The sequence below is a fragment of the Coregonus lavaretus genome (assembly GCF_964263955.1).
Source record: "Coregonus lavaretus genome assembly, chromosome: 2".
NCBI lineage: Eukaryota > Metazoa > Chordata > Actinopteri > Salmoniformes > Salmonidae > Coregonus > Coregonus lavaretus.
In genome coordinates this window covers 22,555,097-22,581,985 of record NC_139989.1, presented here as the reverse complement: position 1 = coordinate 22,581,985, position 26,889 = coordinate 22,555,097, and the positions used below count along the sequence as shown (strand labels likewise).

General features: G+C 43.5%; 1 protein-coding gene across 1 annotated transcript; it reads right to left on the bottom strand.

Annotated features, from left to right (window-relative positions):
- Window positions 1-2,297: 2,297 nt before the first annotated feature.
- Window positions 2,298-26,378, bottom strand: eci2 (enoyl-CoA delta isomerase 2). The gene is made up of 10 exons (XM_084147009.1): window positions 26,230-26,378; window positions 24,986-25,148; window positions 10,985-11,083; window positions 10,680-10,862; window positions 10,283-10,352; window positions 8,645-8,747; window positions 8,420-8,540; window positions 7,847-7,936; window positions 7,466-7,609; window positions 2,298-3,716 (listed from the first exon to the last, which is right to left on the bottom strand). Exons 1-10 carry the CDS (start codon window positions 26,280-26,282, stop codon window positions 3,561-3,563), a joined length of 1,182 nt encoding a protein of 393 aa, XP_084003135.1. The 5' UTR covers window positions 26,283-26,378; the 3' UTR covers window positions 2,298-3,560.
- Between the last annotated feature and the right edge of the window lie 511 nt (window positions 26,379-26,889).

The following is a 26,889-nucleotide window of genomic DNA, read 5'->3' as shown; positions in this document are numbered from 1 at the left end:
GGAGTACACCACATCAGTCACTGGCTTCATCAATAAGTGCATCGATGATGTCGTCCCCACAGTGACCGTACGTACATACCCCAACCAGAAGCCATGGATTACAGGAAACATCCGCACTGAGCTAAAGGGTAGAGCTCTAACCCGGACGCTTATAAGAAATCCCGCTATGCCCTCCGACGAACCATCAAACAGGCAAAGAGTCAACACAGGACTAAGATTTAATCGTACTACACCGGCTCTGACGCTCGTCGGATGTGGCAGGGCTTGAAAACTATTACAGACTACAAAGGGAAGCACAGCCGCAAGCTTCCCAGTGACACAAGCCTACCAGCTAAACCACTTCTATGCTCGTTTCGAGGCAAGCAACACTGAAGCATGCATGAGAGCACCAGCTGTTCCGGATGACTATGTGATCACGCTCTCCGTAGCCGTTGTGAGTAAGACTTTTAAGCAGGTCAACATTCAAGGCCGCAGGGCCAGACGGATTACCAGGACGTGTACTCCGAGCATGTGCTGACCAACTGGCAAGTGTCTTCACTGACATTTTCAACATGTCCCTGACTGAGTCTGTAATACCAACATGTTTCAAGCAGACCACCATAGTCCCCGTGCCCAAGGACACTAAGATAACCTGCCTAAATGACTACCGACCCGTAGCACTGACGTCTGTAGCCATGAAGTGTTTGAAAGGCTGGTCATGGCTCACATCAACACCATTATCCCAGAAACCCTAGACCCACTCCAATTTGCATACCACCCCAACAGATCCACAGATGATGCAATCTCTATTGCACTCCACACTGCCCTTTCCCACATGGACAAGAGGAACACCTACGTGAGAATGCTATTCATTGACTACAGCTCAGCATTCTACACCATAGTGCCCTCAAAGCTCATCACTAAGCTAAGGATCCTGGGACTAAACACCTCCCTCTGCAACTGGATCCTGGACTTCCTGACGGGCCGCCCCCAGGTGGTAAGGGTAGGTAACAACACATCTGCCACACTGATCCTCAACACAGGGGCCCCTCAGGGGTGCATGCTCAGTCCCCTCCTGTACTCCCTGTTCACCCATGACTGCATGGCCAGGCACGACTCCAACACCATCATTAAGTTTGCCGACGACACAACAGTGGTAGGCCTGAACACCGACAACGATGAGACAGCCTATAGGGAGGAGGTCAGATACCTGGCCGTGTGGTGCCAGGATAACAACCTCTCCCTCAACGTGACCAAGACAAAGGAGATGATTGTGGACTACAGGAAAAAAAAGAGGACTGAGCACGCCCCCATTCTCATCAACAGGGCTGTAGTGGAACAGGTTGAGAGTTTCAAGTTCCTTGGTGTCCACATCACCAACGAACTATCATGGTCCAAACACACCAAGACAGTCGTGAAGAGGGCACGACAAAGCCTATTCCCCCTCAGGAGACTGAAAAGATTTGGCATGGGTCCTCAGATCCTCAAAAAGTTCTATAGCTGCACCATCGAGAGCATCCTGACTGGTTGCATCACCGCCTGGTATGGCAACTGCTTGGCCTCCGACCACAAGGCACTACAGAGGGTAGTGCGTACGGCCCAGTACATCACTGGGGCCAAGCTTCCTGCCATCCAGGACCTCTATACCAGGCGGTGTCAGAGGAAGGCCCTCAAAATTGTCAAAGACTCCAGCCACCCTAGTCATAGACTGTTCTCTCTGCTACCGCACGGCCAGCGGTACCAGAGTGCCAAGTCTAGGTCCAAAAGACTTCTCAACAGCTTCTACCCCCAAGCCATAAGACTCTTGAACAGCTAATCATGGCTACCCGGACTATTTGCACTGCCCCCCCACCCAATCTTTTTACGCTGCTGCTACTCTGTTAATTATTTATGCATAGTCACTTTAACTCTACCCACATGTACATATTACTTCAACTACCTCAACTAGCCAGTGCCCCCGCACATTGACTCTGCACCGGTACCCCCCTGTATATATATAGCCTCCCTACTGTTATTTTATTTTACTTCTGCTCTTTTTTTCTCAACACTTTTTTGTTGTTGTTTTATTTTACTTTTTTATTTAAAATAAATGCGCTGTTGGTTAAGGGCTGTAAGTAAGCATTTCACTGTAATGTCTGCACCGGTTGTATTCGGCGCATGTGGCCAATACAATTTTATTTGATTTGATTTGAAAAGCTGTTGTATTGTTTTTTGGTGCAGTACGCCCTCTACAGGATACTAAGTGAAATGGCAGACCTATCCTACAATCCTTCACCATAATTGTCCCTTCGTCACAAAAATACACATTGGAGAAAAAATAATCCTCGAAAATGTATTTATTACTGCAATCAAATAGATATAGATGTGTGAAACAATGATGCCATCTCCAATAATCATTTTTAGTGCATATAAAATACCTTTGGACACAATCCTCTTTGCTCAGTCCTTTTTGGACTGTAAGGCACTACCCACCTTCAATTGACCATATGCACCTCTTGGAAGCTTAGTCCATGAAAGTTACAGGTACAGCCAAAATAATGGAAACACTTGCATAAATGAGGGACACAAAGTATATTGAAAGCAGGTGTTTCCACACAGGTGTGGTTCCTGAGTTAATTAAGCAATTAACGTCCCATAATGCTTAGGGTCATGTATAAAATGCTGGGCAGGCCATAACTTCTGCCATTTTCCTGGCTACAATGGCTATGTCCCCATAGGATGACAATGCCCCCATCCACAGGGCACGAGTGGTTACTGAATGGTTTGATGAGCATGAAAACAATGTAAACCATATGCCATGGTTTACACTGTCACCAGATCTCAACCCAATTGAATAATTCTAGATTCTGGAGCGGTGCCTGAGACGGCGTTTTCCACCACCATCAATAAAACACCAAATGATGGAATTTCTCATAGAATAATTGGTGTTGCATCCCTCCAATACAATTTCAGACACTTGTAGAATCTATGTGAAGGTGCCTTGAAGCTGATCTGGCTCATGGTGGCCCAACGCCCTATTAAGACACTATGTTGGCGTTTCCTTTATTTTGGCAGTTACCAGTACATTCCATTACTGGTGTTTCAAAACATCGAATGCCCAGATATGTTAATTGAAAAACAAGCAAAATCAACAGTTAAACATCTACAGAATGTACAGAACGGGTTTTTGTTTGTTCATACTGTACAATAATACTACTATTATAATTAATTTACAAAACCCATCTGATAAAATTGTACGAGAAAAAAGGCATCTGCTCAAGGCTCAGCGTGGTTACAGGCTTTATCCCATTGACATCTCTTCTTACAGGTTAGTGAATCTAGGCTGGTGCGGCCCACTGGGCACCCTAGAGCTGTACTATGGGAGGAAAGGGGGGGGGGGGGTTCAGGTTGGTGTGATGTGAGTCATGATCATTAGGGCACATAACAAAATACATTTTCAAATGTTTTGCAACGGGAAACGTAAATGAGCGTTTCCAGGTTGTGGTAATGCCTCCGTGTTTCGGTCTGTTTTCTTCCTAATGAGCATGACTCAGGTTAGGTGCTCTTGTCTGTGGGTCTCTGGGGGGAGGGGGTGGATCCCCTCACAGCTTAGCCTTAGCCTGGAAGAAGCTCATGATGGCCTGCATGCACTCGTCTGAGAGCCAGCGCTCCACCAGGCGCTCCACCTCCTGGTCGTTGACAGTGTGGAGACGTTCCTTCTCTGTTCCACGGATCAGTTGCTTGGACAGGGCTAGGGACTGGACAGCCAGGGAACAGCCATGGGAAAAAGGTAGAGGTCAAATAGATAGGATTAGAAAAACGTTACTGTCCATCAAAATAAAAGTGGAAATGTGTCTTTGGTTTCATAATAGGCCGCGGCTGCGGATCCGTAGGTAACCGCCCCGTTCTGCCCTCCCTGGATACCCTAGAAAGAGCTGTATCATGTTCTGCATGCGTTTCTTTACCTCTATTTTATGTACAAAGTGTTGTGGTCACCCTCCATTCACATTTCTCACTTTCAATCGTGAAACGTCCATGCAGCATCATTTAGCAGATGCTCTTATCCAGAGTGTCTTACAGTTAGCGCATTCATCTTAAGATAGCTAGGTGAGACAACCACATATCAGTCATACTAAGTAAAATAAGTTACAGTGTGGGAAAAAAGTATTTGATCCCCTGCTGATTTTGTACGTTTGCCCACTGACAAAGAAATTATCAGTCTAAAATTATAATGGTAGGTTTATTTGAACAGTGAGAGACAGAATAACAACAAAAAAATCCAGAAAAACGCATGTCAAAATGTTATCATTTACATTTTACATTTACGTCATTTAGCAGACGCTCTTATCCAGAGCGACTTACAAATAGATTATAGTTATAAATTGATTTGCATTTTAATGAGGGAAATAAGTATTTGACCCCCTCTCAATCAGAAAGATTTCTGGCTCTCAGGTGTCTTTTATACAGGTAACAAGCTGAGATTAGGAGCACACTCAATTAATCAGATTCCAAACTCTCCACCATGGCCAAGACCAAAGAGCTCTCCAAGGATGTCAGGGAAAAGATTGTAGACCTACACAAGGCTGGAATGGGCTACAAGACCATCGCCAAACAGCTTGGTGAAAAGGTGACAACAGCTGGTGCGATTACTCGCAAATGGAAGAAACAAAAGAACTGTCAGTCTCCCTCGGCCTGGAGCTCCATGCAAGATCACACCTCGTGGAGCTGCAATGATCATGAGAACGGTGAGGAATCAGCCCAGAACTACACGGGAGGATCTTGTCAATGATCTCAAGGCAGCTGGGACCAGTCACCAAGAAAACAATTGGTATCACACTACGCCGTGAAGGACTGAAATCCTGCAGCGCCCGCAAGGTCCCCCTGCTCAAGAAAACACATATACAGGCCCGTCTGAAGTTTGCCAATGAACATTTGAATGATTCAGAGGAGAACTGGGTGAAAGTGTTGTGGTCAGATGAGACCAAAATCGAGCTCTTTGGCATCAACTCAACTCGCCGTGTTTGGAGGAGGAGGAATGCTACCTATGACCCCAAGAACACCATCCCCACCGTCAAACATGGAGGTGGAAACATTATGCTTTGGGGGTGTTTTTCTGCTAAGGGGACAGGACAACTTTACCGCATCAAAGGGACGATGGACGGGGCCATGTACCGTCAAATCTTGGGTGAGAACCTCCTTCCCTCAGCCAGGGCATTGAAAATGGGTCGTGGATGGGTATTCCAGCATGACAATGACCCAAAACACACAGCCAAGGCAACAAAGGAATGGCTCAAGAAGAAGCACATTAAGTTCCTGGAGTGGCCTAGCCAGTCTCCAGACCTTAATCCCATAGAAAATCTGTGGAGGGAGCTGAAGGTTAGAGTTGCCAAACGTCAGCCTCGAAACCTTAATGACTTGGCGAAGATCTGCAAAGAGGAGTGGGACAAAATCCCTCCTGAGATATGTGCAAACCTGGTGGCCAACTACAAGAAACGTCTGACCTCTGTGATTGCCAACAAGGGTTTCGCCACCAAGTACTAAGTCATGTTTTGCAGAGGGGTCAAATAAGTACAAGCTTTCTATTTTTAAAAAAATTGTATGGGGGGAGGGGGGGGTTATGGAATAAGACTGAGATGTCATATTTAAGAAACTCTTTGAAGAGGTAGGGTTTCATAAATTTTTTGAAGATGGGCAGGGACTCTGCTGCCCTAGCGTCAGGAGAGAGCTCGTTCCACCATTGGGGTGCCAGGAGAGAGAAGAGCTTTGACTGGGCTGAGCTTTGACTGGGATGGCCAAGAGACCAGAGCTGGCAGCACTGAGTGCTCGGGTTGGGGTGTAGGTTTTTGCGCTTAGCCCGAAGGTAGGGAGTGTGTGGAGGAGCGGGGTGACATGGGAGAACTTGGGAAGGTTGAACACCAGGCGGGCTGCGTCGTTCTGGATAAGTTGCAGGGGTTTGATGGCACAAGCGGGGAGCCCAGCCAACAGCGAGTAGTCCAGACAGGACATGACAAGGGATTAGGACCTGCACCACCTCCTGTGTGAAAAAAGGTTGTAGAGCATGAACCTGCAGGAGCGAGTCACTGCTTGATGTTTGCAGAGAACGACAGGGTGTTGTCCAGGGTCACGCCAACGTTCTTTGCACTCTGGGAGGGGGACTCCGTGGAGTTGTCAACCGTGATGGAGAGGCCTTGGAGTGGGCAAGCCTTCCCCGGGAGGAAGAACAGCTCCGTCTTTGAGGTTGAGTTTCATGGGAATATGTTTAGATCTTCTTAGATATGTACAGTGTTGTTTTGAATTATGTAGGCCTACAGTGAGCCAATTTTAGATGGTGGTGTTAACTGTAGCCTACCTGTGTTTTGTTTCAATCAAAGCACATATTTTGCCTAGTGGCGCGTGCTGTAGAGTTGTGGCCGCATGAAAGAAAAATGCGACCATTCGCAAAATCATCCTAAAATCTAATTTTGTCTTACAGTAACGTTATACTATTATATTCGGTTATGTTATGTACAACACTATCATAATGTGGTCTTGCATACACTGATTTATTAAACGAGCACCATTCACCATAGTAGCCTGTTCTCTACGAGTAGAGCAGAGACTGTGCGTAACTAGAGAAGCTTCAGGACCTTTAGACCCCGGGATAAGGGGTCCAGAAAAGTCAGATCCGCAGCCTCTCCATTCATAATAACACGACTGACATAAAAAATACATTTTAAATATATATATATATTTTTTCAAGTACAGTGCTCCATATGTATTTAGACAGAGAAGGTTTTTATTTGTTGATTTTTGCATGCAATGAAGGCATCAAACCTGCGACTTTATGAATTCTTTGCATACATTTACATTGTGTATTGGTTATGCCTTGCCCAATAGTAACAATAGTAAGTGAATGATACATCCCAAATGACGGCAAAGTTTGTCACAAAGCAGAATCAAAGGCTGAATGTGAGATGAAATCTATTTTGGCATGCATGACAAACAATTATAGGCTTATCTCTTCTACTGATCTGAAGCAAAACAATCTGCATTTTAACCATTATACAACTACAATTTTGCTTCCCAGTTGTCTGTAACTCCCTGCCAATTGTTGTCTGTAACTCCCTACCAATTGTGCAAATATTGTAGCCTTGCCATCATTGCTATCCAGACGTAATATCCTGTAATATTTTCTCTGCTTGTGTTAGCGATTATGTAATATTGTGGTTTAAATATACTGCCATATCATATATTAGTGACGCTTCACTAACAGTTTTGAATATTCAACTGTGCTGTCCATCAGGGGTGTCTGAACTAAATTCAATTTGCACAATGTGGCGCCCTCTGGTCCACGGAAGCGCAGCTACGGCCAATAACATAATAAATAATGCAGAATTCCTGGAACATTCCAAAGGAAGTTCTGTAAAATACAACCAGCTTTCATCAATATTGATACGTTCCAGGAATATTGATTAATACATTCCACAAAATACACAAACATTCAATATTTGCTGGGGCTTTTACTCACGTTTCTGGGCAGCTTGGCGTAGGCCTTGAGTCTGGTGGCCACCTCGGTCTGGAAGCTGCTGTCAGGGAAGACCTCGGTCACCAGGCCCTGGGCACACGCCTGGGTGGCTGTCAGCTTCTTGTTGAACAGCAGCATCTCACTGGCCTAGTCACAGAGTATGGCAATGTCTATTAGTGGCATTTCATTCAATTCCAATTGCAAATTCAATACATTCAAATAAAATACAGAGGTATAAAAAAAAAAATTGATCCGTGTGTAGGCTTTTTTGCATCAATCATGCATTGATGTTGGAAATAGGGAAACTGAGAAGATAGCTGCCTGAGAATACCCCTCTATGAAGTGCATCAGTTGCAGCAAAGGAACAAGTTTGTGCATCCATACCTTCGCATTGCCCATCATTTTAGGGAAGGTGTAGGAGGAGCAGCCCTCTGGGCTCTGTCCCAGCTGGCTGAAGGGGGTGTGGAATGTAGCCTGTCAGGAGGGGGGAGAAGCACACGTTAGGCAGGAAAAACCCCAACCTCTTACTGCAGAGTATAGTGAAGCATGGCAGTAGAGAATGGCAATGTGGACGTTGTGGTATTATGGGTGGTGCACTAGTGGTCACAACAATCGGGACCATGCTTAGCAGGTATGTTAGTGCTGGTGGGCAGGAACAAAAGCCTGGACACCCAGTATCTCTCCAGGACTGGAGTTGGAGAACCTTAATATAAACCAGGGTTGGGTTCAATTCCAGGCAATTCAGGAAGTACACTGAAATTCCAATTCCTTTGCTTTTCAATGAGGAACATTTGGAATTGGGTTTATTTTCTGAATTGACTGGAATTGAAATGGAATTGACCCCAACCCTGATATAAACCAATGCTAATCTTGTATTATCAACTAACAGACATGTATAGAGATACAATATAAATGTGTTCTTAGCCAACACTGAGTGGACATGACAAAGCACCTTACCCTCTCTGTGGCATAGACAATCTCGAACAGGCCCAGTAGAGTGACAGACACGCCCACAGCCGGACCGTTGATCACTGCAATCAGGGGCTTAGGGAAGTCGATAAACGCTTTGACAAACTCCCTGCACACACACACACACTGATTTGTCAGCAGAGGATATCAACAGTGATGAAAAAGGGTCTCTCAAGGTAAACTCTTGCCTGCTCCTCTTGGGTAAGTCCTTACCTTAGCAACTCGCCTGAATTCTTTGCCATCTGCTCGATTCCGCCCTCAGGGATTTGGGTGAAGTTTGTCAGGTCATTGCCACTGCAGTAGAAGTCTCCACTACCTTGAGGGGGTGAACAAGAACAGCTTTCATCAATTAGGGACAGCCACATAGAGCAATTGAGAAGACTGGAGCAGTGCAAGTTCAAATCAAATCTTATTGGCCACATGTGCCGAATACAACAGGTGCAGACATTACAGTGAAATGCTTACTTACAGCCCTTAACCAACAGTGCATTTATTTTTAATTTAAAAAAGTAAAATAAAACAACAACAAAAAAGTGTTGAGAAAAAAAAAGAGCAGGAGTAAAATAAAATAACAGTAGGGAGGCTATATATACAGGGGGGTACCGGTGCAGAGTCAATGTGCGGGGGCACCGGCTAGTTGAGGTAATATGTACATGTGGGTAGAGTTAAAGTGACTATGCATAAATAATTAACAGAGTAGTGGCAGCGTAAAAAGATGGGGTGGGGGTGGGGGGCAGTGCAAATAGTCTGGGTAGCCATGATTAGCTGTTCAGGAGTCTTATGGCTTGGGGGTAGAAGCTGTTGAGAAGTCTTTTGGACCTAGACTTGGCACTCCGGTACCGCTTGCCGTGCGGTAGCAGAGAGAACAGTCTATGACTAGGGTGGCTGGAGTCTTTGACAATTTTGAGGGCCTTCCTCAGACACCGCCTGGTATAGAGGTCCTGGATGGCAGGAAGCTTGGCCCCAGTGATGTACTGGGCCGTACGCACTACCCTCTGTAGTGCCTTGCGGTCGGAGGCCAAGCAGTTTACATACCAGGCGGTGATGCAACCAGTCACGATGCTCTCGATGGTGCAGCTGTATAATTTTTTGAGGATCTGAGGACCTATGCCAAATCTTTTCAGTCTCCTGAGGGGGAATAGGCTTTGTCGTGCCCTCTTCACGACTGTCTTGGTGTGTTTGGACCGTGTTTGGTTGGTGATGTGGACACCAAGGAACTTGAAGCTCTCAACCTGTTCCACTACAGCCCCGTCAATGAGAATGGGGGCGTGCTCAGTCCTCTTTTTTTCCCTGTAGTCCACAATCATCTCCTTTGTCTACGTCACGTTGAGGGAGAGGTTGTTATCCTGGCACCACACGGCCAGGTCTCTGACCTCCTCCCTATAGGCTGTCTCATCGTTGTCGGTGATCAGGCCTACCACTGTTGTGTCGTCGGCAAACTTAATGATGGTGTTGGAGTCGTGCCTGGCCATGCAGTCATGGGTGAACAGGGAGTACAGGAGGGGACTGAGCACGCACCCCTGAGGGGCCCCTGTGTTGAGGATCAGTGGCAGATGTGTTGTTACCTACCCTTACCACCTGGGGGCGGCCCGTCAGGTCAAGTTACTGTATCACGGTAAAGCCTTGAAGGTATAAAGAAAGAAAAGCCTGCACACAGTAAATCTTGCTCCCACATGCTTTTTTCCTGCACCGTAATAATATACTGTGTGCTGACTTTTCTTTATTCCTAGTGTTAATTTCTGGTCCAGCAAAATAGTGCATATTCATATCACTGATACTCTCTTCAACTGTATAAGGTCTCCATAATGCATTCATTATTTCCATGGGAGAAATAGGTTGGTTTGGCTCTACCTGTGATTACAGTAATGACAGAGTCATCTTTGCCAGCTTGCTCCAAAGCCTTGATGATCTCGTTGTACATCTGGATATCAAGAGGGAAACAATTGAAATAACAGAATTGAAGAACTGGATGATTACTGGATATTTGGGATGTTAGTAATTGCTATTTTCATAGACAGTAAGTAATCATTCACTATGACAAGGCATTTAATTGAAAAAAACACCAAATCATACTACAACATATGTAACACTTTGCCTTAGGACACTTTACCTATGGTCCCACATTGTTATGTAGTACTTACAACTGTCTATCTACAAAATGTGTCTACTGTTTAGACTGCCACTGATGTTGGGCGGGGGGAGATAGACTATGACACTAATGCTTAATAAATTAATGCTTTTGAAATACCTCCACAGTGATGGCATTCTTCTTCTGTGGCCTATTGAGGCGGATAGTGGTGATGTTGTCCTCCGTGGAGACCAGCAGCGTATTAAAGGTAGCAGCGCTCCCAGTGGGCTGTGTAGCTACCGCAGGCCCCTCAGCAGCCAGCAGAGTGTCAATCAAGTCCACATACTGCTGTCTGGCATCCTCCTGAGAGGAAGGAAAAAGGAGATATACAGTGTATTAATTAATGTCTGTCAATTCCATTGTGTGAAGACAATGGCACATGTTTTGTATCCTCAGTGTATATGCAATGTTGGAATGTAGATTACCTGAGCTACAGAGCCCAGAGACTTCCAGGCATCCCATTTGGCTTTGCCGACAAAGTCAAGCATCCCTGGCTTGGGGGTGTTACAGGGTCCCTGAGTAGCCTAATAAGACACCAAAGAGAGAAGAGGAGATACTGAAATGAAATACAGCCGGTGTCTCCAATACACTTTAAGGGCTCACTTTCCTGGTCCTGTCTCCTTCATGAACTCTAATAGGTTAAAAATATGGGTCATTTTCATTAGATGGAAGAAAACATACTTTTTTTTATGCTACACAGCAAATTCTCCAGTGTTAAAGTGGGGGGGAAAAGTATTTAGTCAGCCACCAATTGTGCAAGTTCTCCCACTTAAAAAGATGAGAGAGGCCTGTAATTTTCATCATAGGTACATGTCAACTATGACAAACAAATTGAGGAAAAAAAATCCAGAAAATCACATTGTAGGATTTTTAATGAATTTATTTGCAAATTATGGTGGAAAATAAGTATTTGGTCACCTACAAACAAGCAAGATTTCTGGCTCTCACAGACCTGTAACTTATTCTTTAAGAGGCACCTCTGTCCTCCACTCGTTACCTGTATTAATGGTACCTGTTTGAACTTGTTATCAGTATAAAAGACACCTGTCCACAACCTCAAACAGTCACACTCCAAACTCCACTATGGCCAAGACCAAAGAGGTGTCAAAGGACACCAGAAACAAAATTGTAGACCTGCATCAGGCTGGGAAGACTGAATCTGCAATAGGTAAGCAGCTTGGTTTGAAGAAATCAACTGTGGGAGCAATTATTAGGAAATGGAAGACATACAAGACCACTGATAATCTCCCTCGATCTGGGGCTCCTCGCAAGATCTCACCCCGTGGGGTCAAAATGATCACAAGAACGGTGAGCAAAAATCCCAGAACCACACGGGGGGACCTCCTGAATGACCTGCAGAGAGCTGGGACCAAAGTAACAAAGCCTACCATCAGTAACACACTACGCCGCCAGGGACTCAAATCCTGCAGTGCCAGACGTGTCCCCCTGCTTAAGCCAGTACATGTCCAGGCCCGTCTGAAGTTTGCTAGAGTGCATTTGGATGATCCAGAAGAGGATTGGGAGAATGTCATATGGTCAGATGAAACCAAAATAGAACTTTTTGGTAAAAACTCAACTCGTCGTGTTTGGAGGACAAATAATGCTGAGTTGCATCCAAAGAACACCATACCTACTGTGAAGCATGGGGGTGGAAACATCATGCTTTGGGGCTGTTTTTCTGCAAAAGGGACCAGGACGACTGATCCGTGTAAAGGAAAGAATGAATGGGGCCATGTATCGTGAGATTTTGAGTGAAAACCTCCTTCCATCAGCAAGGGCATTGAAGATGAAACGTGGCTGGGTCTTTCAGCATGACAATGATCCAAAACACACCGCCCGGGCAACGAAGGAGTGGCTTCGTAAGAAGCATTTCAAGGTCCTGGAGTGGCCTAGCCAGTCTCCAGATCTCAACCCCATAGAAAATCTTTGGAGGGAGTTGAAAGTCCGTGTTGCCCAGCGACAGCCCCAAAACATCACTGCTCTAGAGGAGATCTGCATGGAGGAATGGGCCAAAATACCAGCAACAGTGTGTGAAAACCTTGTGAAGACTTACAGAAAACGTTTGACCGGTGTCATTGCCAACAAAGGGTATATAACAAAGTATTGAGAAACTTTTGTTTTTGACCAAATACTTATTTTCCACCATAATTTGCAAATAAATTCATTAAAAATCCTACAATGTGATTTTCTGGATTTTTTTTCCTCATTTTGTCTGTCATAGTTGACGTGTACCTATGATGGAAATTACAGGCCTCTCGCATCTTTTTAAGTGGGAGAACTTGCACAATTGGTGGCTGACTAAATACTTTTTTTCCCCACTGTACACACTGGAACCAGTGTTAAATTAAACACACTGCTTAGTGTCAAATCTTATTCAATAATTTCCCAGAGTGCCTTGCCTTGAGTGAATTGTAGTTACCACCCATATTTCTATTTGTTAGTGACAGAAGCATGGTTATTGAATTCATACAGTTTCGGTCCTATGGACTTCACCAAGTCAAATCAAATGTTATTTGTCACGTGCCGAATACAGCAGGTGTCGACCTTACTGTGAAATGCTTACTTACAAGCCCTTAACCAACAATGCAGTTAAGAAAATATTTACTAAATCAACTAAAGTAAAACAAATAAAAAAGTAACAATAAAATAACAATAATGAGGGTATATACAGGGGATACCAGGTCAATGTGCGGGGGTACAGGTTAGTTGAGGTAATATTTCCATGTAGGTAGGGGTAAAGTGACTATGCATAGATAATAAACAGAGAGTAGCAGCAGCATAAAAATAAATAAGAATACATTAAACAAAAAAAAATGCTAATAGTCCAGTTAGCCATTTGATTAGCTGTTCAGAAGTCTTATGGCTTGGGGTAGAAGCTGTTAAGAAGACTTGGCACTCCGGTACCGCTTGCCGTGTGGTAGCAGAGAGAGAGAACAGTCTATGACTAGGGTGGCTGGAGTCTTTGAAAAAATGTTGGGCCTTCCTCTGACACCGCCTGGTATAGAGGTCCTGGATGGCAGGAAGCTTGGCCCCAGTGATGTACTGGGCCATACTCAATACCCTCTGTAGCGCCATGCGGTCGGAGGCCGAGCAGTTGCCATACCAGGCAGTGATGCAACCAGTCAGGATGCTCTCGATGGTGCAGCTGTAGAACTTTGAAAAGATTTGGCATGGGTCCTCAGATCCTCAGTCTCCTGAGGGGGAATAGGCGTTGTCGTGCCCTTTTCACAACTGTCTTGGTGTGTTTGGACCATGATAGTTTGTTGGTGATGTGGACACCAAGGAACTTGAAGCTCTCAACCTGCTTCACTACAGCCCCGTCAATGAGAATGGGGGCGTGCTCAGTCCTCCATTTCCTGTAGTCCACGATCATCTCCTTTGTCTTGATCACGTTGAGGGAGAGGTTGTTATCCTGGCACCACACTGCCAGGTCTCTGGGACTATTTTTACCCTACAACGGGGCTGAAACTCATACACATCACTGTGAACCAAAACCACACCCATCATTATCATATTTCCCAGCATGCTCTATTGCAGGTTGACTATTTGAAATGTTTCTTTCAATATCTATGTCTGCGTATTGATTGATTAATTAATCTTATGCTGAAACAAATATAAATGACATTCATTTTCTAAACTAATCTATAATGTAACTTGGACTTAATGCACCCATTAATTAAATGGTTATTCCTGTTTAGATGCTTTAGGTAGCCTCATACAGTGAGGGAAAAAAGTTTGATTTTGTATGTTTGCCCATTGACAAAGAAATGATCAGTCTTTAATTTTTAATGGTAGGTTTATTTGAACAGTGAGAGACAGAATAACAACAAAAACATCCAGAAAAACGCATGTCAAAAATGTTATAAATTGATTTGCAATTTAATGAGGGAAATAAGTATTTGACCCCTCTGCAAAACATGACTTAGTACTTGGTGGCAAAAACCTTGTTGGCAATCACAGAGGTCAGACGTTTCTTGTATTTGGCCACCAGGTTTGCACACATCTCAGGAGGGATTTTGTACCACTCCTCTTTGCAGATCTTCTCCAAGTCATTAAGGTTTCGAGGCTGACGTTTGGCAACTCGAACCTTCAGCTCCCTCCACAGATTTTCTATGGGATTAAGGTCTGGAGACTGGCTAGGCCACTCCAGGAACTTAATGTGCTTCTTCTTGAGCCACGCCTTTGTTGCCTTGGCTGTGTGTTTTGGGTCATTGTCATGCTGGAATACCCATCCACGACCCATTTTCAATGCCCTGGCTAAGGGAAGGAGGTTCTCACCCAAGATTTGACGGTACATGGCCCCGTCCGTCGTCCCTTTGATGCGGTGAAGTTGTCCTGTCCCCTTAGCATAAAAACACCCCCAAAGCATAATGTTTCCACCTCCATGTTTGACGGTGGGGATGGTGTTCTTGGGGTCATAGGCAGCATTCCTCCTCCTCCTCCAAACACAGCGAGTTGAGTTGATGCCAAAGAGCTCCATTTTGGTCTCATCTGACCACAACACTTTCACCGAGTTCTCCTCTGAATCATTCAGATGTTCATTGGCAAACTTCAGACGGGCATATATATGTGCTTTCTTGAGTAGGGGGACCTTGCGGGCGCTGCAGGATTTCAGTCCTTCATGGCGTAGTGTGTTACCAATTGTTTTCTTGGTGACTATGGTCCCAGCTGCCTTGAGATCATTGACAAGATCCTCCCGTGTAGTTCTGGGCTGATTCCTCACCGTTCTCATGATCATTGCAACTCCACGAGGTGAGATCTTGCATGGAGCCCCAGGCCGAGGGAGATTGAGAGTTATTTTGTGTTTCTTCCATTTGCGAATAATCACACCAACTGTTGTCACCTTCTTACCAAGCCGCTTGGCGAAGGTCTTGTAGCCCATTCCAGCCTTGTGTAGGTCTACAATCTTGTCCCTGACATCCTTGGAGAGCTCTTTGGTCTTGGCCATGGTGGAGAGTTTGGAATCTGATTGATTGATTGCTTCTGTGGACAGGTTTCTTTTATACAGGTAACAAACTGAGATTAGGAGCACTCCCTTTAAGAGTGTGCTCCTAACCTCAGCTCGTTACCTGTATAAAATACATATCTTTCTGATTGAGAGGGGGTCAAATACTTATTTCCCTCATTAAAATGCAAATCAAGTAATAAAATTTTTGACATGTGTTTTTCTGGATTGTTTTGTTGTTATTCTGTCTCTCACTGTTCAAATAAACCTACCATTAAAATTATAGACTGATCATTTATTTGTCAGTGGGCAAATGTACAAAATCAGCAGGGGATCAAATACTTTTTTCCCTCACTGTATATCTTTGTCTGCCAGGTAGTCTTCTCAACCCTGGAATTCATTCTGAAAAATACCAAATGTTGGATATCCCCTCTGGCTGGATTCCAATAGGTAGTGATGGGGAAATGAAGCACTGAGGTTTTCCAGTATATTGTGTCAAAAATAGGTTCATTACTTGAGGCTTTGATCAACGCAGTGTACAATAGTTGCACCTGCTGGTCAAAATAATGTATAGCAGCCAAATTATTATAGACCACGTCCCACACTCCATAGCATGTGCGCAGTGTAGTCTTCATGTCTTCTACCAATACCAAACCAATCAGGTGGTTGTTCGACGAAACAAAGCTTCGTACGTCGTTAATCATGTGCTTCTAATAAAGTGATCCAGGCATCGGCACTGTGCTGCCATCCTGTTAGAAGTTAGAGTAGTCATTCTGCACGCAGACAAGCAGCTAGAAACAACACTACTGTACAGTTCTTTCTGTGCAACTATTTCTTGTTACGCTTCAGCCTCGGAAAATATTTGTTTGTAAGTTCAATTCAAGCATATTGCTAGTGATGATAATATTGTTATTGATAGAATTACTTATCAATGTTAGTTGGTTACATTTACTCACGCATATTGCATTGACTTTCATGGATGTCGTCAGCGGTATTAGTTTGCTCGTGCGTCATGTAAAAGAAGGGTAAAACATACTATAGTTGTTACTGTTTCTAGTGTAATATGCTTTGTTATTTTACAGAGGTGTTTGTACATTATTAGAGTAATGAAAGGAGTTGGCTAGTTGTTACTCATACAGTAATTATCTATTTGGTTTGTCGTCATGTCAGATACATGGTAACTTGGCACTTGCTTTGTATTTATGCAACTTCAACTTGAAATGTATAATGTACAGCTACAGTATGTCAATGTGAATTGAATACTAAAGTATATTATTTTCTGTATTTGCAGTTTCACAACATAAACGTTTTCAATACATTCGTTCAAGAAAAGTCACGCCTTGGAAGTTTTATTGAAGTTGTTAGCCATCTGTCTAGTTTTGCATGGGAACGCAATTCCAGGGCAGAATAGGCACACTGCTTTGAAGTACACTGCTTAGCGATTTCGGTGCATTCCTCAGAGCTCCGGCATCAAACGTAACATCACTACCAATAGGAATTACGAATCACTTTGCAAGCCAGCACAATGTGACTTGCAGGCCTGTGTATTACTCATACAATTGTTTTTGTTTGTTTTGTTCTTAAGGGGTTATAAACATTTGCTTTGTACCATTAGTTATAGGTACATACAGTGGGGGAAAAAAGTATTTAGTCAGCCACCAATTGTGCAAGTTCTCCCACTTAAAAAGATGAGAGAGGCCTGTAATTTTCATCATAGGTACACGTCAACTATGACAGGCAAAATGAGAAAAAATAATCCAGAAAATCACATTGTAGGATGTTTAATGAATTTATTTGCAAATGATGGTGGAAAATAAGTATTTGGTCAATAACAAAAGTTTCTCAATACTTTGTTATATACCCTTTGTTGGCAATGACACAGGTCAAACGTTTTCTGTAAGTCTTCACAAGGTTTTCACACACTGTTGCTGGTATTTTGGCCCATTCCTCCATGCAGATATCCTCTAGAGCAGTGATGTTTTGAGGCTGTCGCTGGGCAACACAGACTTTCAACTCCCACCAAAGATTTTCTATGGGGTTGAGATCTGGAGACTGGCTAGGCCACTCCAGGACCTTGAAATGCTTCTTACGAAGCCACTCCTTCGTTGCCCGGGTGGTGTGTTTGGGATCATTGTCATGCTGAAAGACTCAGCCACATTTCATCTTCAATGCCCTTGCTGATGGAAGGAGGTTTTCACTCAAAATCTCACGATACATGGCCCCATTCATTCTTTCCTTTACACGGATCAGTCGTCCTGGTCCCTTTGCAGAAAAACTGCCCCAAAGCATGATGTTTCCACCCCCATGCTTCACAGTAGGTATGGTGTTCTTTGGATGCAACTCAGCATTCTTTGTCCTCCAAACATGACGAGTTGAGTTTTTACCAAAAAGTTATATTTTGGTTTCATCTGACCATATGACATTCTCCCAATCCTCTTCTGGATCATCCAAATGCACTTCAGACGGGCCTGGACATGTACTGGCTTAAGCAGGGGGACACGTCTTGCACTGCAGGATTTGAGTCCCTGGCGGCGTAGTGTGTTACTGATGGTAGGCTTTGTTACTTTGGTCCCAGCTCTCTGCAGGTCATTCACTAGGTCCCCCCGTGTGGTTCTGGGATTTTTGCTCACCGTTCTTGTGATCATTTTGACCCCAAGGGGTGAGATCTTGCGTGGAGCCCCAGATCGAGGGAGATTATCAGTGGTCTTGTATGTCTTCCATTTCCTAATAATTGCTCCCACAGTTGATTTCTTCAAACCAAGCTGCTTACCTATTGCAGATTCAGTCTTCCCAGCCTGGTGCAGGTCTACAATTTTGTTTCTGGTGTCCTTTGACAGCTCTTTGGTCTTGGCCATAGTGGAGTTTGGAGTGTGACTGTTTGAGGTTGTGGACAGGTGTCTTTTATACTGATAACAAGTTCAAACAGGTGCCATTAATACAGGTAACGAGTGGAGGACAGAGGAGCCTCTTAAAGAAGAAGTTACAGGTCTGTGAGAGCCAGAAATCTTGCTTGTTTAAAGTTGACCAAATACTTATTTTTCACCATAATTTGCAAATAAATTCATTAAAAATCCTACAATGTGAGTTTCTGGATTTTTTTTTCTCATTTTGTCTGTCATAGTTGACGTGTACATATGATGAAAATTACAGGCATCTCTCATCTTTTTAAGTGGGAGAACTTGCACAATTGGTGGCTGACTAAATACTTTTTTTCCCCACTGTAACACATTAGGTATCACCACACTGACAAAGCCATTTGTTCCTTGTAAGTGGTAATAATGTACCTCTACCATAGACCAAAAACTGATACAACACCTCCACTCAACACTTCCACCCCCACTAAGCCATGCCTCCAATATAATCTCCCTTTGTACCTTGCCTTTGAGTGAATTATAGAGTTACTACCCATGACTGTATTTGTTAGTGACAGAGACATGGTTGTTGAATTCATTCATTTTCAATCTGTGGTCTTCACCAAGTGAGTTCCTAGGTGAATGTTATCATAAAAATTCATGCCAATAAATTACATATTTCACAAGGCCTAATTTTTAGGCCTAGTGTTACCCAAATACAGTGGCCTGACACTCATGGTTTACAAGCCACATCAGGCCTGCAAGTAAAGTTTTCCAGAAATCCTGGTTGAAGGATTCTGGATTTCCTGATAATTCCCTCCAGTTGAGAGGCAGATTCCAAATGATTTCAGGAAAACCTGGGAGATTTGGGAAAGTTACCAGAATTCTGCAACCCTACATGCAAGTCACATTATACTGATGTTTAATGCCTATTGGAATCCACCCAGAGATAGGACATCCAACAGTTGGGATTTGTATTAACCTGCATTCAGAATGACTGCCAGGGTTAGGAACATTGTGAAAAACATTGTGATAAAATATTCACTTAGGATCTCACTTGTTGAAGTCCACAGGACAAAAGATTGATGAATGCAACAACCACGTCTCTGTCACTAACAAATACAGTCATGGGTGGTAACATTATTTAGCAGACACTCTTATCCAGAGCGACTTTCGGAAAATGGACAGGGACTCTGCTGTCCTAGCTTCAGGGGGAAGCTGGTTCCACCATTGGGGTGCAGGACAGAGAAGAGCGTGGACTGGGCTGAACGGGAGCTACCCTCCCATAGGGGTGGAGACCATGAGACCTGAGGTGGCAGAACGGAGTGCTCGTGTTGAGGTGTAGGGTTTGAGCATAGCCTGAAGGTAGGGAGGGGCAGTTCCTCTTGACGTTCCGTAGGTAAGCACCATGGTCTTGCAGTGGATGCAAGCTTTGACTGGAAGCCTGTGGAGTGTGTGGAGGAGCGGGTGACGTGAGAGAATTTGAGAAGGTTGAAAACCAGGTGGGCTGCTGCGTTCTGGACAAGTTGCAGGGGTTTGATGGCACAAGCGGGGAACCCAGCCAACAGCGACTTGCAGTAGTCCAGACGGGAGAGGACAAGTGCCTGGATTAGGACCTTCGCCGCTTCCTGTGTGAGGTAGGGTTGTACTCTACGGATGTTGTAAAGCATGAACCTGCAGGAGCAGGTCACTGCTTTGTTGTTTGCGGAGAACGACAGGGTGTTGTCCAGGATCATGCCTAAGGCTGTTGCGGTGACCGTATTACCGCCACACCGGCGGTCACGAGTCAAAAAGGCAGTCAAATTCCACGTGACTGTTTAGTCACGATAATTAGGCTTCTCCAAGCTCTGATGCTGCTGATGGTCATTAGTAGCCTACCAAACTTGCTAACTGCCTGGTACTCAGCACTCTATTGACCCTCTAATCACTCTGACATCAATGCAAATGTAATCGAAAATCTAATGAAACACTACATGAGAGCCCATGAGTTCATGTTGCGCAACATTTCAATAGGCTATGCAATTCCGCGAGAAAACAGAGTGATGGCCTCTACTAAAAAGGAGGAGGATCCCATCAGCTTTCTATAGGCTAGACCTACTATATTTATTTCTCAACTTTCCTAATATTAAGCACATTGCTTCTCTTTACAAAAGGAGTATAGCCTACCTGGCTGGCGTGAAAATAAACCACGGGGAAAAGCATCCTCCATTTGCTATTTAATTGCATAGATGAGATGTATTTTTTTCCGCTGACCCTGTTTCGATACAGGTGCATGATAACGGTCCATTCTAAAGCAAAACAAATTTCACACATATTATTTAGTATATGTAAAGACAAGATTAAATCAATAATAGTCTGATGGTGACAATATTAGCCTATCACTTGTGAATTCTATATTATCACTTGTGAATGATGCCCAGCATAAGAAACCATGGCTTTTTTTTTTACATTTGTAAATCATAGTCACACACCTCAGGTAGCCTAGCCCATAGGCCTATATGTTTTAATAAGGTTTGTATCACAACTAAAGTGGCCAAATTAAGCACATTCATCCGCTTTACAAGGAGTGTAGAGACTAACTGGCATACATAAGCAGCGCGTGAGTTTCAAGTTTGGGGAAGATAATTTTCACCATAAAAATGCACCTTTATAATAAAAGCATTACATGCATAATTGTATTTACGTCACTTTTGATAATGGTGTTTTCCACTAATGGAACATTCGCGCTTATAGCCTACTACCACGTGCGCATTGCTGCGCTTATAATGTGAAGAAATTGCCTAATATTTTATCATCATTTTAAGCTAAACATTCTGATCTCTTGCGTCAGCCACATTGCGTAAAAAAAGGTTTTTTGATGCTAGTGGTTGTATTAATTTGGGATCTATCGCATCCCACAACATGTTTGGAATATTTATTTCTCGCACAGAATAGGTTGACCTTTGTACTATGGGGGATAGTAGATTGACATAGGCTAGAGCTTTTGCTGTTCGTTAGGCCTACTCATATTGTTGGCTGACAAAAAGTAAATGTGGACAGTTCTTCCAATATCTTCAATATGCATCTCGGAATTGGATAAGGACGAGCGCAATTGCGTCACCGATGTGTCCGTCTTCACTTGTAGCTTGTGAGGAAGACCCGAACACGTGATGGAGAGCCGTGTGAGATGAGAGGTGCTTCGGAGCGGGCAGCATTTAGGGAGAAGGGCTGGAAAAGGCGCAAAAAACTAAGCAGAGCTCATGCCTTTCAAGTGACTTTTTTCAAATCATCATTAGAGTTGCATCATGCAGCCATACAATGTATTAAAAATCAAAACATATAGCCCAACATTTGTAGAACAACTAAAGTTACATTAATAACTCTAAATTAAGCACATACAGTTGAAGTCGGAAGTTTACATACACCTTAGCCAAATACATTTAAACTCCGTTTTTCACAATTCCTGAAATTTAATCTTAGTAAAAATGCCCTGTCTTAGGTCAGTTAGGATCACCGCTTGATTTTAAGAATGTGAAATGTCAGAATAATAGTAGAGAGAATGATTTATTTCAGCTTTTATTTCTTTCATCACATTCCCAGTGGGTCAGAAGTTTACATACACTCAATTAGTATTTGGTAGCATTGCCTTTAAATTGTTTAACTTGGGTCAAATGTTTCAGGTAGCCTTCCACAAGCTTCCCACAATAAATTGGGTGGATTTTGGCCAATTCCTCCAGACAGAGCTGGTGTAACTGAGTCAGGTTTGTAGGCCTCCTTGCTCGCACACGCTTTTTCAGTTCTGCCCACAAATGTTCTATAGGATTGAGGTCAGGGCTTTGTGATGGCCACTCCAATGCAAGCTGCCCCCTTTTTCCTCCAAACATAACGATGGTCATTATGGCCAAACAGTTCTACTTTTGTTTCATCAGACCAGAGGACATTTCTCCAAAAAGCACGATCTTTGTCCCCATGTGCAGTTGCAAACCGTAGTCTGGCTTTTTTTATGGCGGTTTTGGAGTAGTGGCTTCTTCCTTGCTGAGCGGCCTTTCAGGTTACAGTGGGGGAAAAAAGTATTTAGTCAGCCACCAATTGTGCAAGTTCTCCCACTTAAAAAGATGAGAGGCCTGTATTTTTCATCATAGGTACACGTCAACTATGACAGACAAAATGAGAAAAAAAATCCAGAAAATCACATTGTAGGATTTTTAATGAATTTATTTGCAAATTATGGTGGAAAATAAGTATTTGGTCAATAACAAAAGTTTCTCAATACTTTGTTATATACCCTTTGTTGGCAATGACACAGGTCAAACGTTTTCTGTAAGTCTTCACAAGGTTTTCACACACTGTTGCTGGTATTTTGGCCCATTCCTCCATGCAGATCTCCTCTAGAGCAGTGATGTTTTGGGGCTGTCGCTGGGCAACACGGACTTTCAACTCCCTCCAAAGATTTTCTATGGGGTTGAATCTGGAGACTGGCTAGGCCACTCCAGGACCTTGAAATGCTTCTTACGAAGCTACTCCTTCGTTGCCCGGGCGGTGTGTTTGGGATCATTGTCATGCTGAAAGACCCAGCCATGTTTCATCTTCAATGCCCTTGCTGATGGAAGGAGGTTTTCACTCAAAATCTCACGATACATGGCCCCATTCATTCTTTCCTTTACACGGATCAGTCGTCCTGGTCCCTTTGCAGAAAAACAGCCCCAAAGCATGATGTTTCCACCCCCATGCTTCACAGTAGGTATGGTGTTCTTTGAATGCAACTCAGCATTCTTTGTCCTCCAAACACGACGAGTTGAGTTTTTACCAAAAAGTTCTATTTTGGTTTCATCTGACATTCTCCCAATCCTCTTCTGGATCATCCAAATGCACTCTAGCAAACTTCAGACAGGCCTGGACATGTACTGGCTTAAGCAGGGGGACACGTCTGGCACTGCAGGATTTGAGTCCCTGGCGGCGTAGTGTGTTACTGATGGTAGGCTTTGTTACTTTGGTCCCAGCTCTCTGCAGGTCATTCACTAGGTCCCCCCGTGTGGTTCTGGGATTTTTGCTCACCGTTCTTGTGATCATTTTGACCCCACGGGGTGAGATCTTGCGTGGGGCCCCAGATCGAGGGAGATTATCAGTGGTCTTGTATGTCTTCCATTTCCTAATAATTGCTCCCACAGTTGATTTCTTCAAACCAAGCTGCTTACCTATTGCAGATTCAGTCTTCCCAGCCTGGTGCAGGTCTACAATTTTGTTTCTGGTGTCCTTTGACAGCTCTTTGGTCTTGGCCATAGTGGAGTTTGGAGTGTGACTGTTTGAGGTTGTGGACAGGTGTCTTTTATACTGATAACAAGTTCAAACAGGTGCCATTAATACAGGTAACGAGTGGAGGACAGAGGAGCCTCTTAAAGAAGAAGTTACAGGTCTGTGAGAGCCAGAAATCTTGCTTGTTTGTAGGTGACCAAATACTTATTTTCCACCATAATTTGCAAATAAATTCATAAAAAATCCTACAATGTGATTTTCTGGAATTTTTTTTCTCAATTTGTCTGTCATAGTTGACGTGTACCTATGATGAAAATTACAGGCCTCTCTCATCTTTTTAAGTGGGAGAACTTGCACAATTGGTGGTTGACTAAATACTTTTTTTCCCCCCCACTGTATGTCGATATAGGACTCGTTTTACTGTGGATATAGATATTTTTGTACCTGCTTCCTCCAGCATCTTCACAAGGTCCTTTGCTATTGTTCTGGGATTGATTTGCACTTTTCGCACCAAAGTACATTCATCTCTAGGAGACAGAACACGTCTCCTTCCTGAGCGGTATGACGGCTGCGTGGTCCCATGGTGTTTATACCTGCGTACTATTGTTTGTACAGATGAAAGTGGTACCTTCAGGCGTTTGGAAATTGCTCCCAAGGATGAACCAGACTTGTGGAGGTCTACTTTTTTTTTTTCTGAGGTCTTGGCTGATTTCTTTTGATTTTCCCATGATGTCAAGCAAAGACGCTCTGAGTTTGAAGGAAGGTCTTGAAATACATCCACAGGTACACCTCCAATTGACTCAAATGATGTCAATTAGCCTATCAGAAGCTTCTAAAGCCATGACATCATTTTCTGGAATTTTCCAAGCTGTTTAAAGGCACAGTCAACTTAGTGTATGTAAACTTCTGACCCACTGGAATTGTGATACAGTGAATTATAAGTGAAATAATCTGTCTGTAAACAATTGTTGGAAAAATTACTTGCGTCATGCACAAAGTAGATGTCCTAACCGACTTGCCAAAACTATAGTTTGTTAACAAGAAATGTATGGAGTGGTTGAAAAACAAGTTAATGACTCCAACCTAAGTGTATGTAAACATTTTCATGTTAAAATATTATGGGATGCATTTTTCTCCACCGTTTTTGATGGTTGGCCACTCTGGTAGGCCTACATGATCAAATAGCCACAGTAGCCTTATTGGCCACTTAAAACTGCAACCTAAAGCGGGTACAGCCTCAGTGTTCACAGTAAATGCCCTGGAGGTTGCACAGAATTTTCACAATATTTAAGACCTGAAATTTGCTCATTGACGAAAAAGATTAGAGGGAACATTGCTCTTGATGTTCAGAGACATAACAGCCAAGTAGTTAAGACTAAAGCACAATGACCTCTAACCTGTTTGAAGAGAGCATAGATTTTCAGCTTGGCCTCATTGCCAGGGTCTTCCTTCAGCGTGCCCATCTGACTCTTGGCATGATTGAATTGCTCCACCGTCGCCCCCATCATAGAACCAGTCGTGTGCAGCTTCAGATTGGGAATGTGTGCGACTTGGACTGCCCTGAAGAGATGATTTCAGGACAAATTAGTGACATAACTGGTACAGTTTCAAAAACAATTACTGACTGCCACAAAGGCTAAATTATTTTATAAGCCTAATTTTTCCAATAAAATGGTGAAGCACAAATTAACTGAACTTGGCTGAGGACATTAAATTAGATCCAAACACCTACAGTGGCCTTTCTAAATAATTAATTGTAATATATATGAGGAGGATCAGAACAAGACGAACCTTAACAATGTACTGAGAGTTACAGTACAGTTTCTGATACAATGTAGTGACAGCATTGGATGGGCCATCAAGAATGAGTTATGCGACCTTTCCTCTGGTTTTCATTCATTGGTAGCTAGTTAGACCAAAGAGGGTGTCTTTGGATAGACAGGGCTCCAACCTACGCCTGGATGTGGGGCCAAGGGCATGGCTAGCTGTTGAAAGGCTAACTAAAGTAACTAGCCTTCTAACAGCTAGCTATGCCCTTTGCCCCACGTCCTAGCAACAGGTCATTGTGCAGGTGTTTGTCGTGGTAGCTGATACATTGGAATGTTAGGTCATTTATGTGCTGTTTTTATATTGTCCCTTACAAAAAAAGATGGCAGTTTGGAAACTGCAGTAAAAGTGCTGTAAATTCAGTCGACTGTGGTATTTTGGACGCAGAAATTGCAGAATAACTGCAGCGTACTGTACGGTTGCACTCCAGAACAGCTTAGAGATAGCTAACGTTAGCTAAACTAGCAAGCTAAACTTCATTCCAAGCAAGACAGACAGCCCTAGCTCGTGCAGAACATTACATCTTTGAGACAACTTCTTTAAATACAGGCACCGAGTTTTAACAGGCTCTCGTGGCAACCAGCCAAAACTGCATGGTGAAAATAAAATAATAACTATTCGCAATGACGATTGGGCTATAATGGTAGCTAACGTAGCTCCCGGCATACACAACAACTAAAGGTAAAAAATGACATTTTCCAGGCAACTCAGTTTATGGTCTATGGTTTGACCTCAAATTCGTGCACCACAGGCTATATTAAATTAGCTGTAAATCCACTTTGCAAGTGAGTGTATTCTTTATAGCTAATCTTACCTGGCAAATCTGACAAATCGCCACGGTGAAATGTTGCGTAAAACCACAGCCATGACAGTGAGGTACTTTCAATCCAAAATACAGTACTTCGTTGTTCAAGACAATCCAGTGAAATTCATTAGCTGTTTACAATTCTGAACCCGCCCCTTGACCTTCGTCGTTCTTCACCATTGGCTAAGGCATTTGGATTGCGCCACCCTTTCCTTCAAGGGTGCGTTCCAGACTGTTGTCGTGTTGCTCAGGTAATGACAGTGGGGACTGGGAAGCTCTGCGCAAATTATTTCCCACAGAGTTAGATAGGTCATTACTCACTGGGAAAGTAAAGTACCTTAGTTTCTGCAATGTTAAACACTACTGTGAGCGAGCCCATGTTGCCTTTTTATACATCTACTTGTTTATAGGTATTTGTAGCGACCTTGTTTTAATTGTAGCGACCTTACTTCAACACCTATACTATAGCAACCACTTCAAGAGGCAACCTCTTGGCAACAGTTAGTGACAGTCGCAGGGACCCGCGGGGAGAGTGTTATGCTGCGTTCATAACCAAGTGGGAAGGTGTTATTTACCACATACGACTGGGAAAAATCGACTTGATTGCCCCTCCAATTGGTAATTACTAGTGGGAAACCCGTCTATCAGCTCTGAGCTCAGACTAACTGC

Bases quoted from the DNA above. Each gene is read 5' to 3' on its own strand.
- eci2 (XM_084147009.1), bottom strand. From the start codon at position 26,282: ATGGCTGTGGTTTTACGCAACATTTCACCGTGGCGATTTGTCAGATTT. The intron at 25,149-26,229 runs GTAAGATTAGCT...TCATCTCTTCAG, and splicing joins CGATTTGTCAGATTTGCCAG to GGCAGTCCAAGTCGCACACA. The intron at 11,084-24,985 runs GTTAGAGGTCAT...GTGTCTTATTAG, and splicing joins TCTATGCTCTCTTCAAACAG to GCTACTCAGGGACCCTGTAA.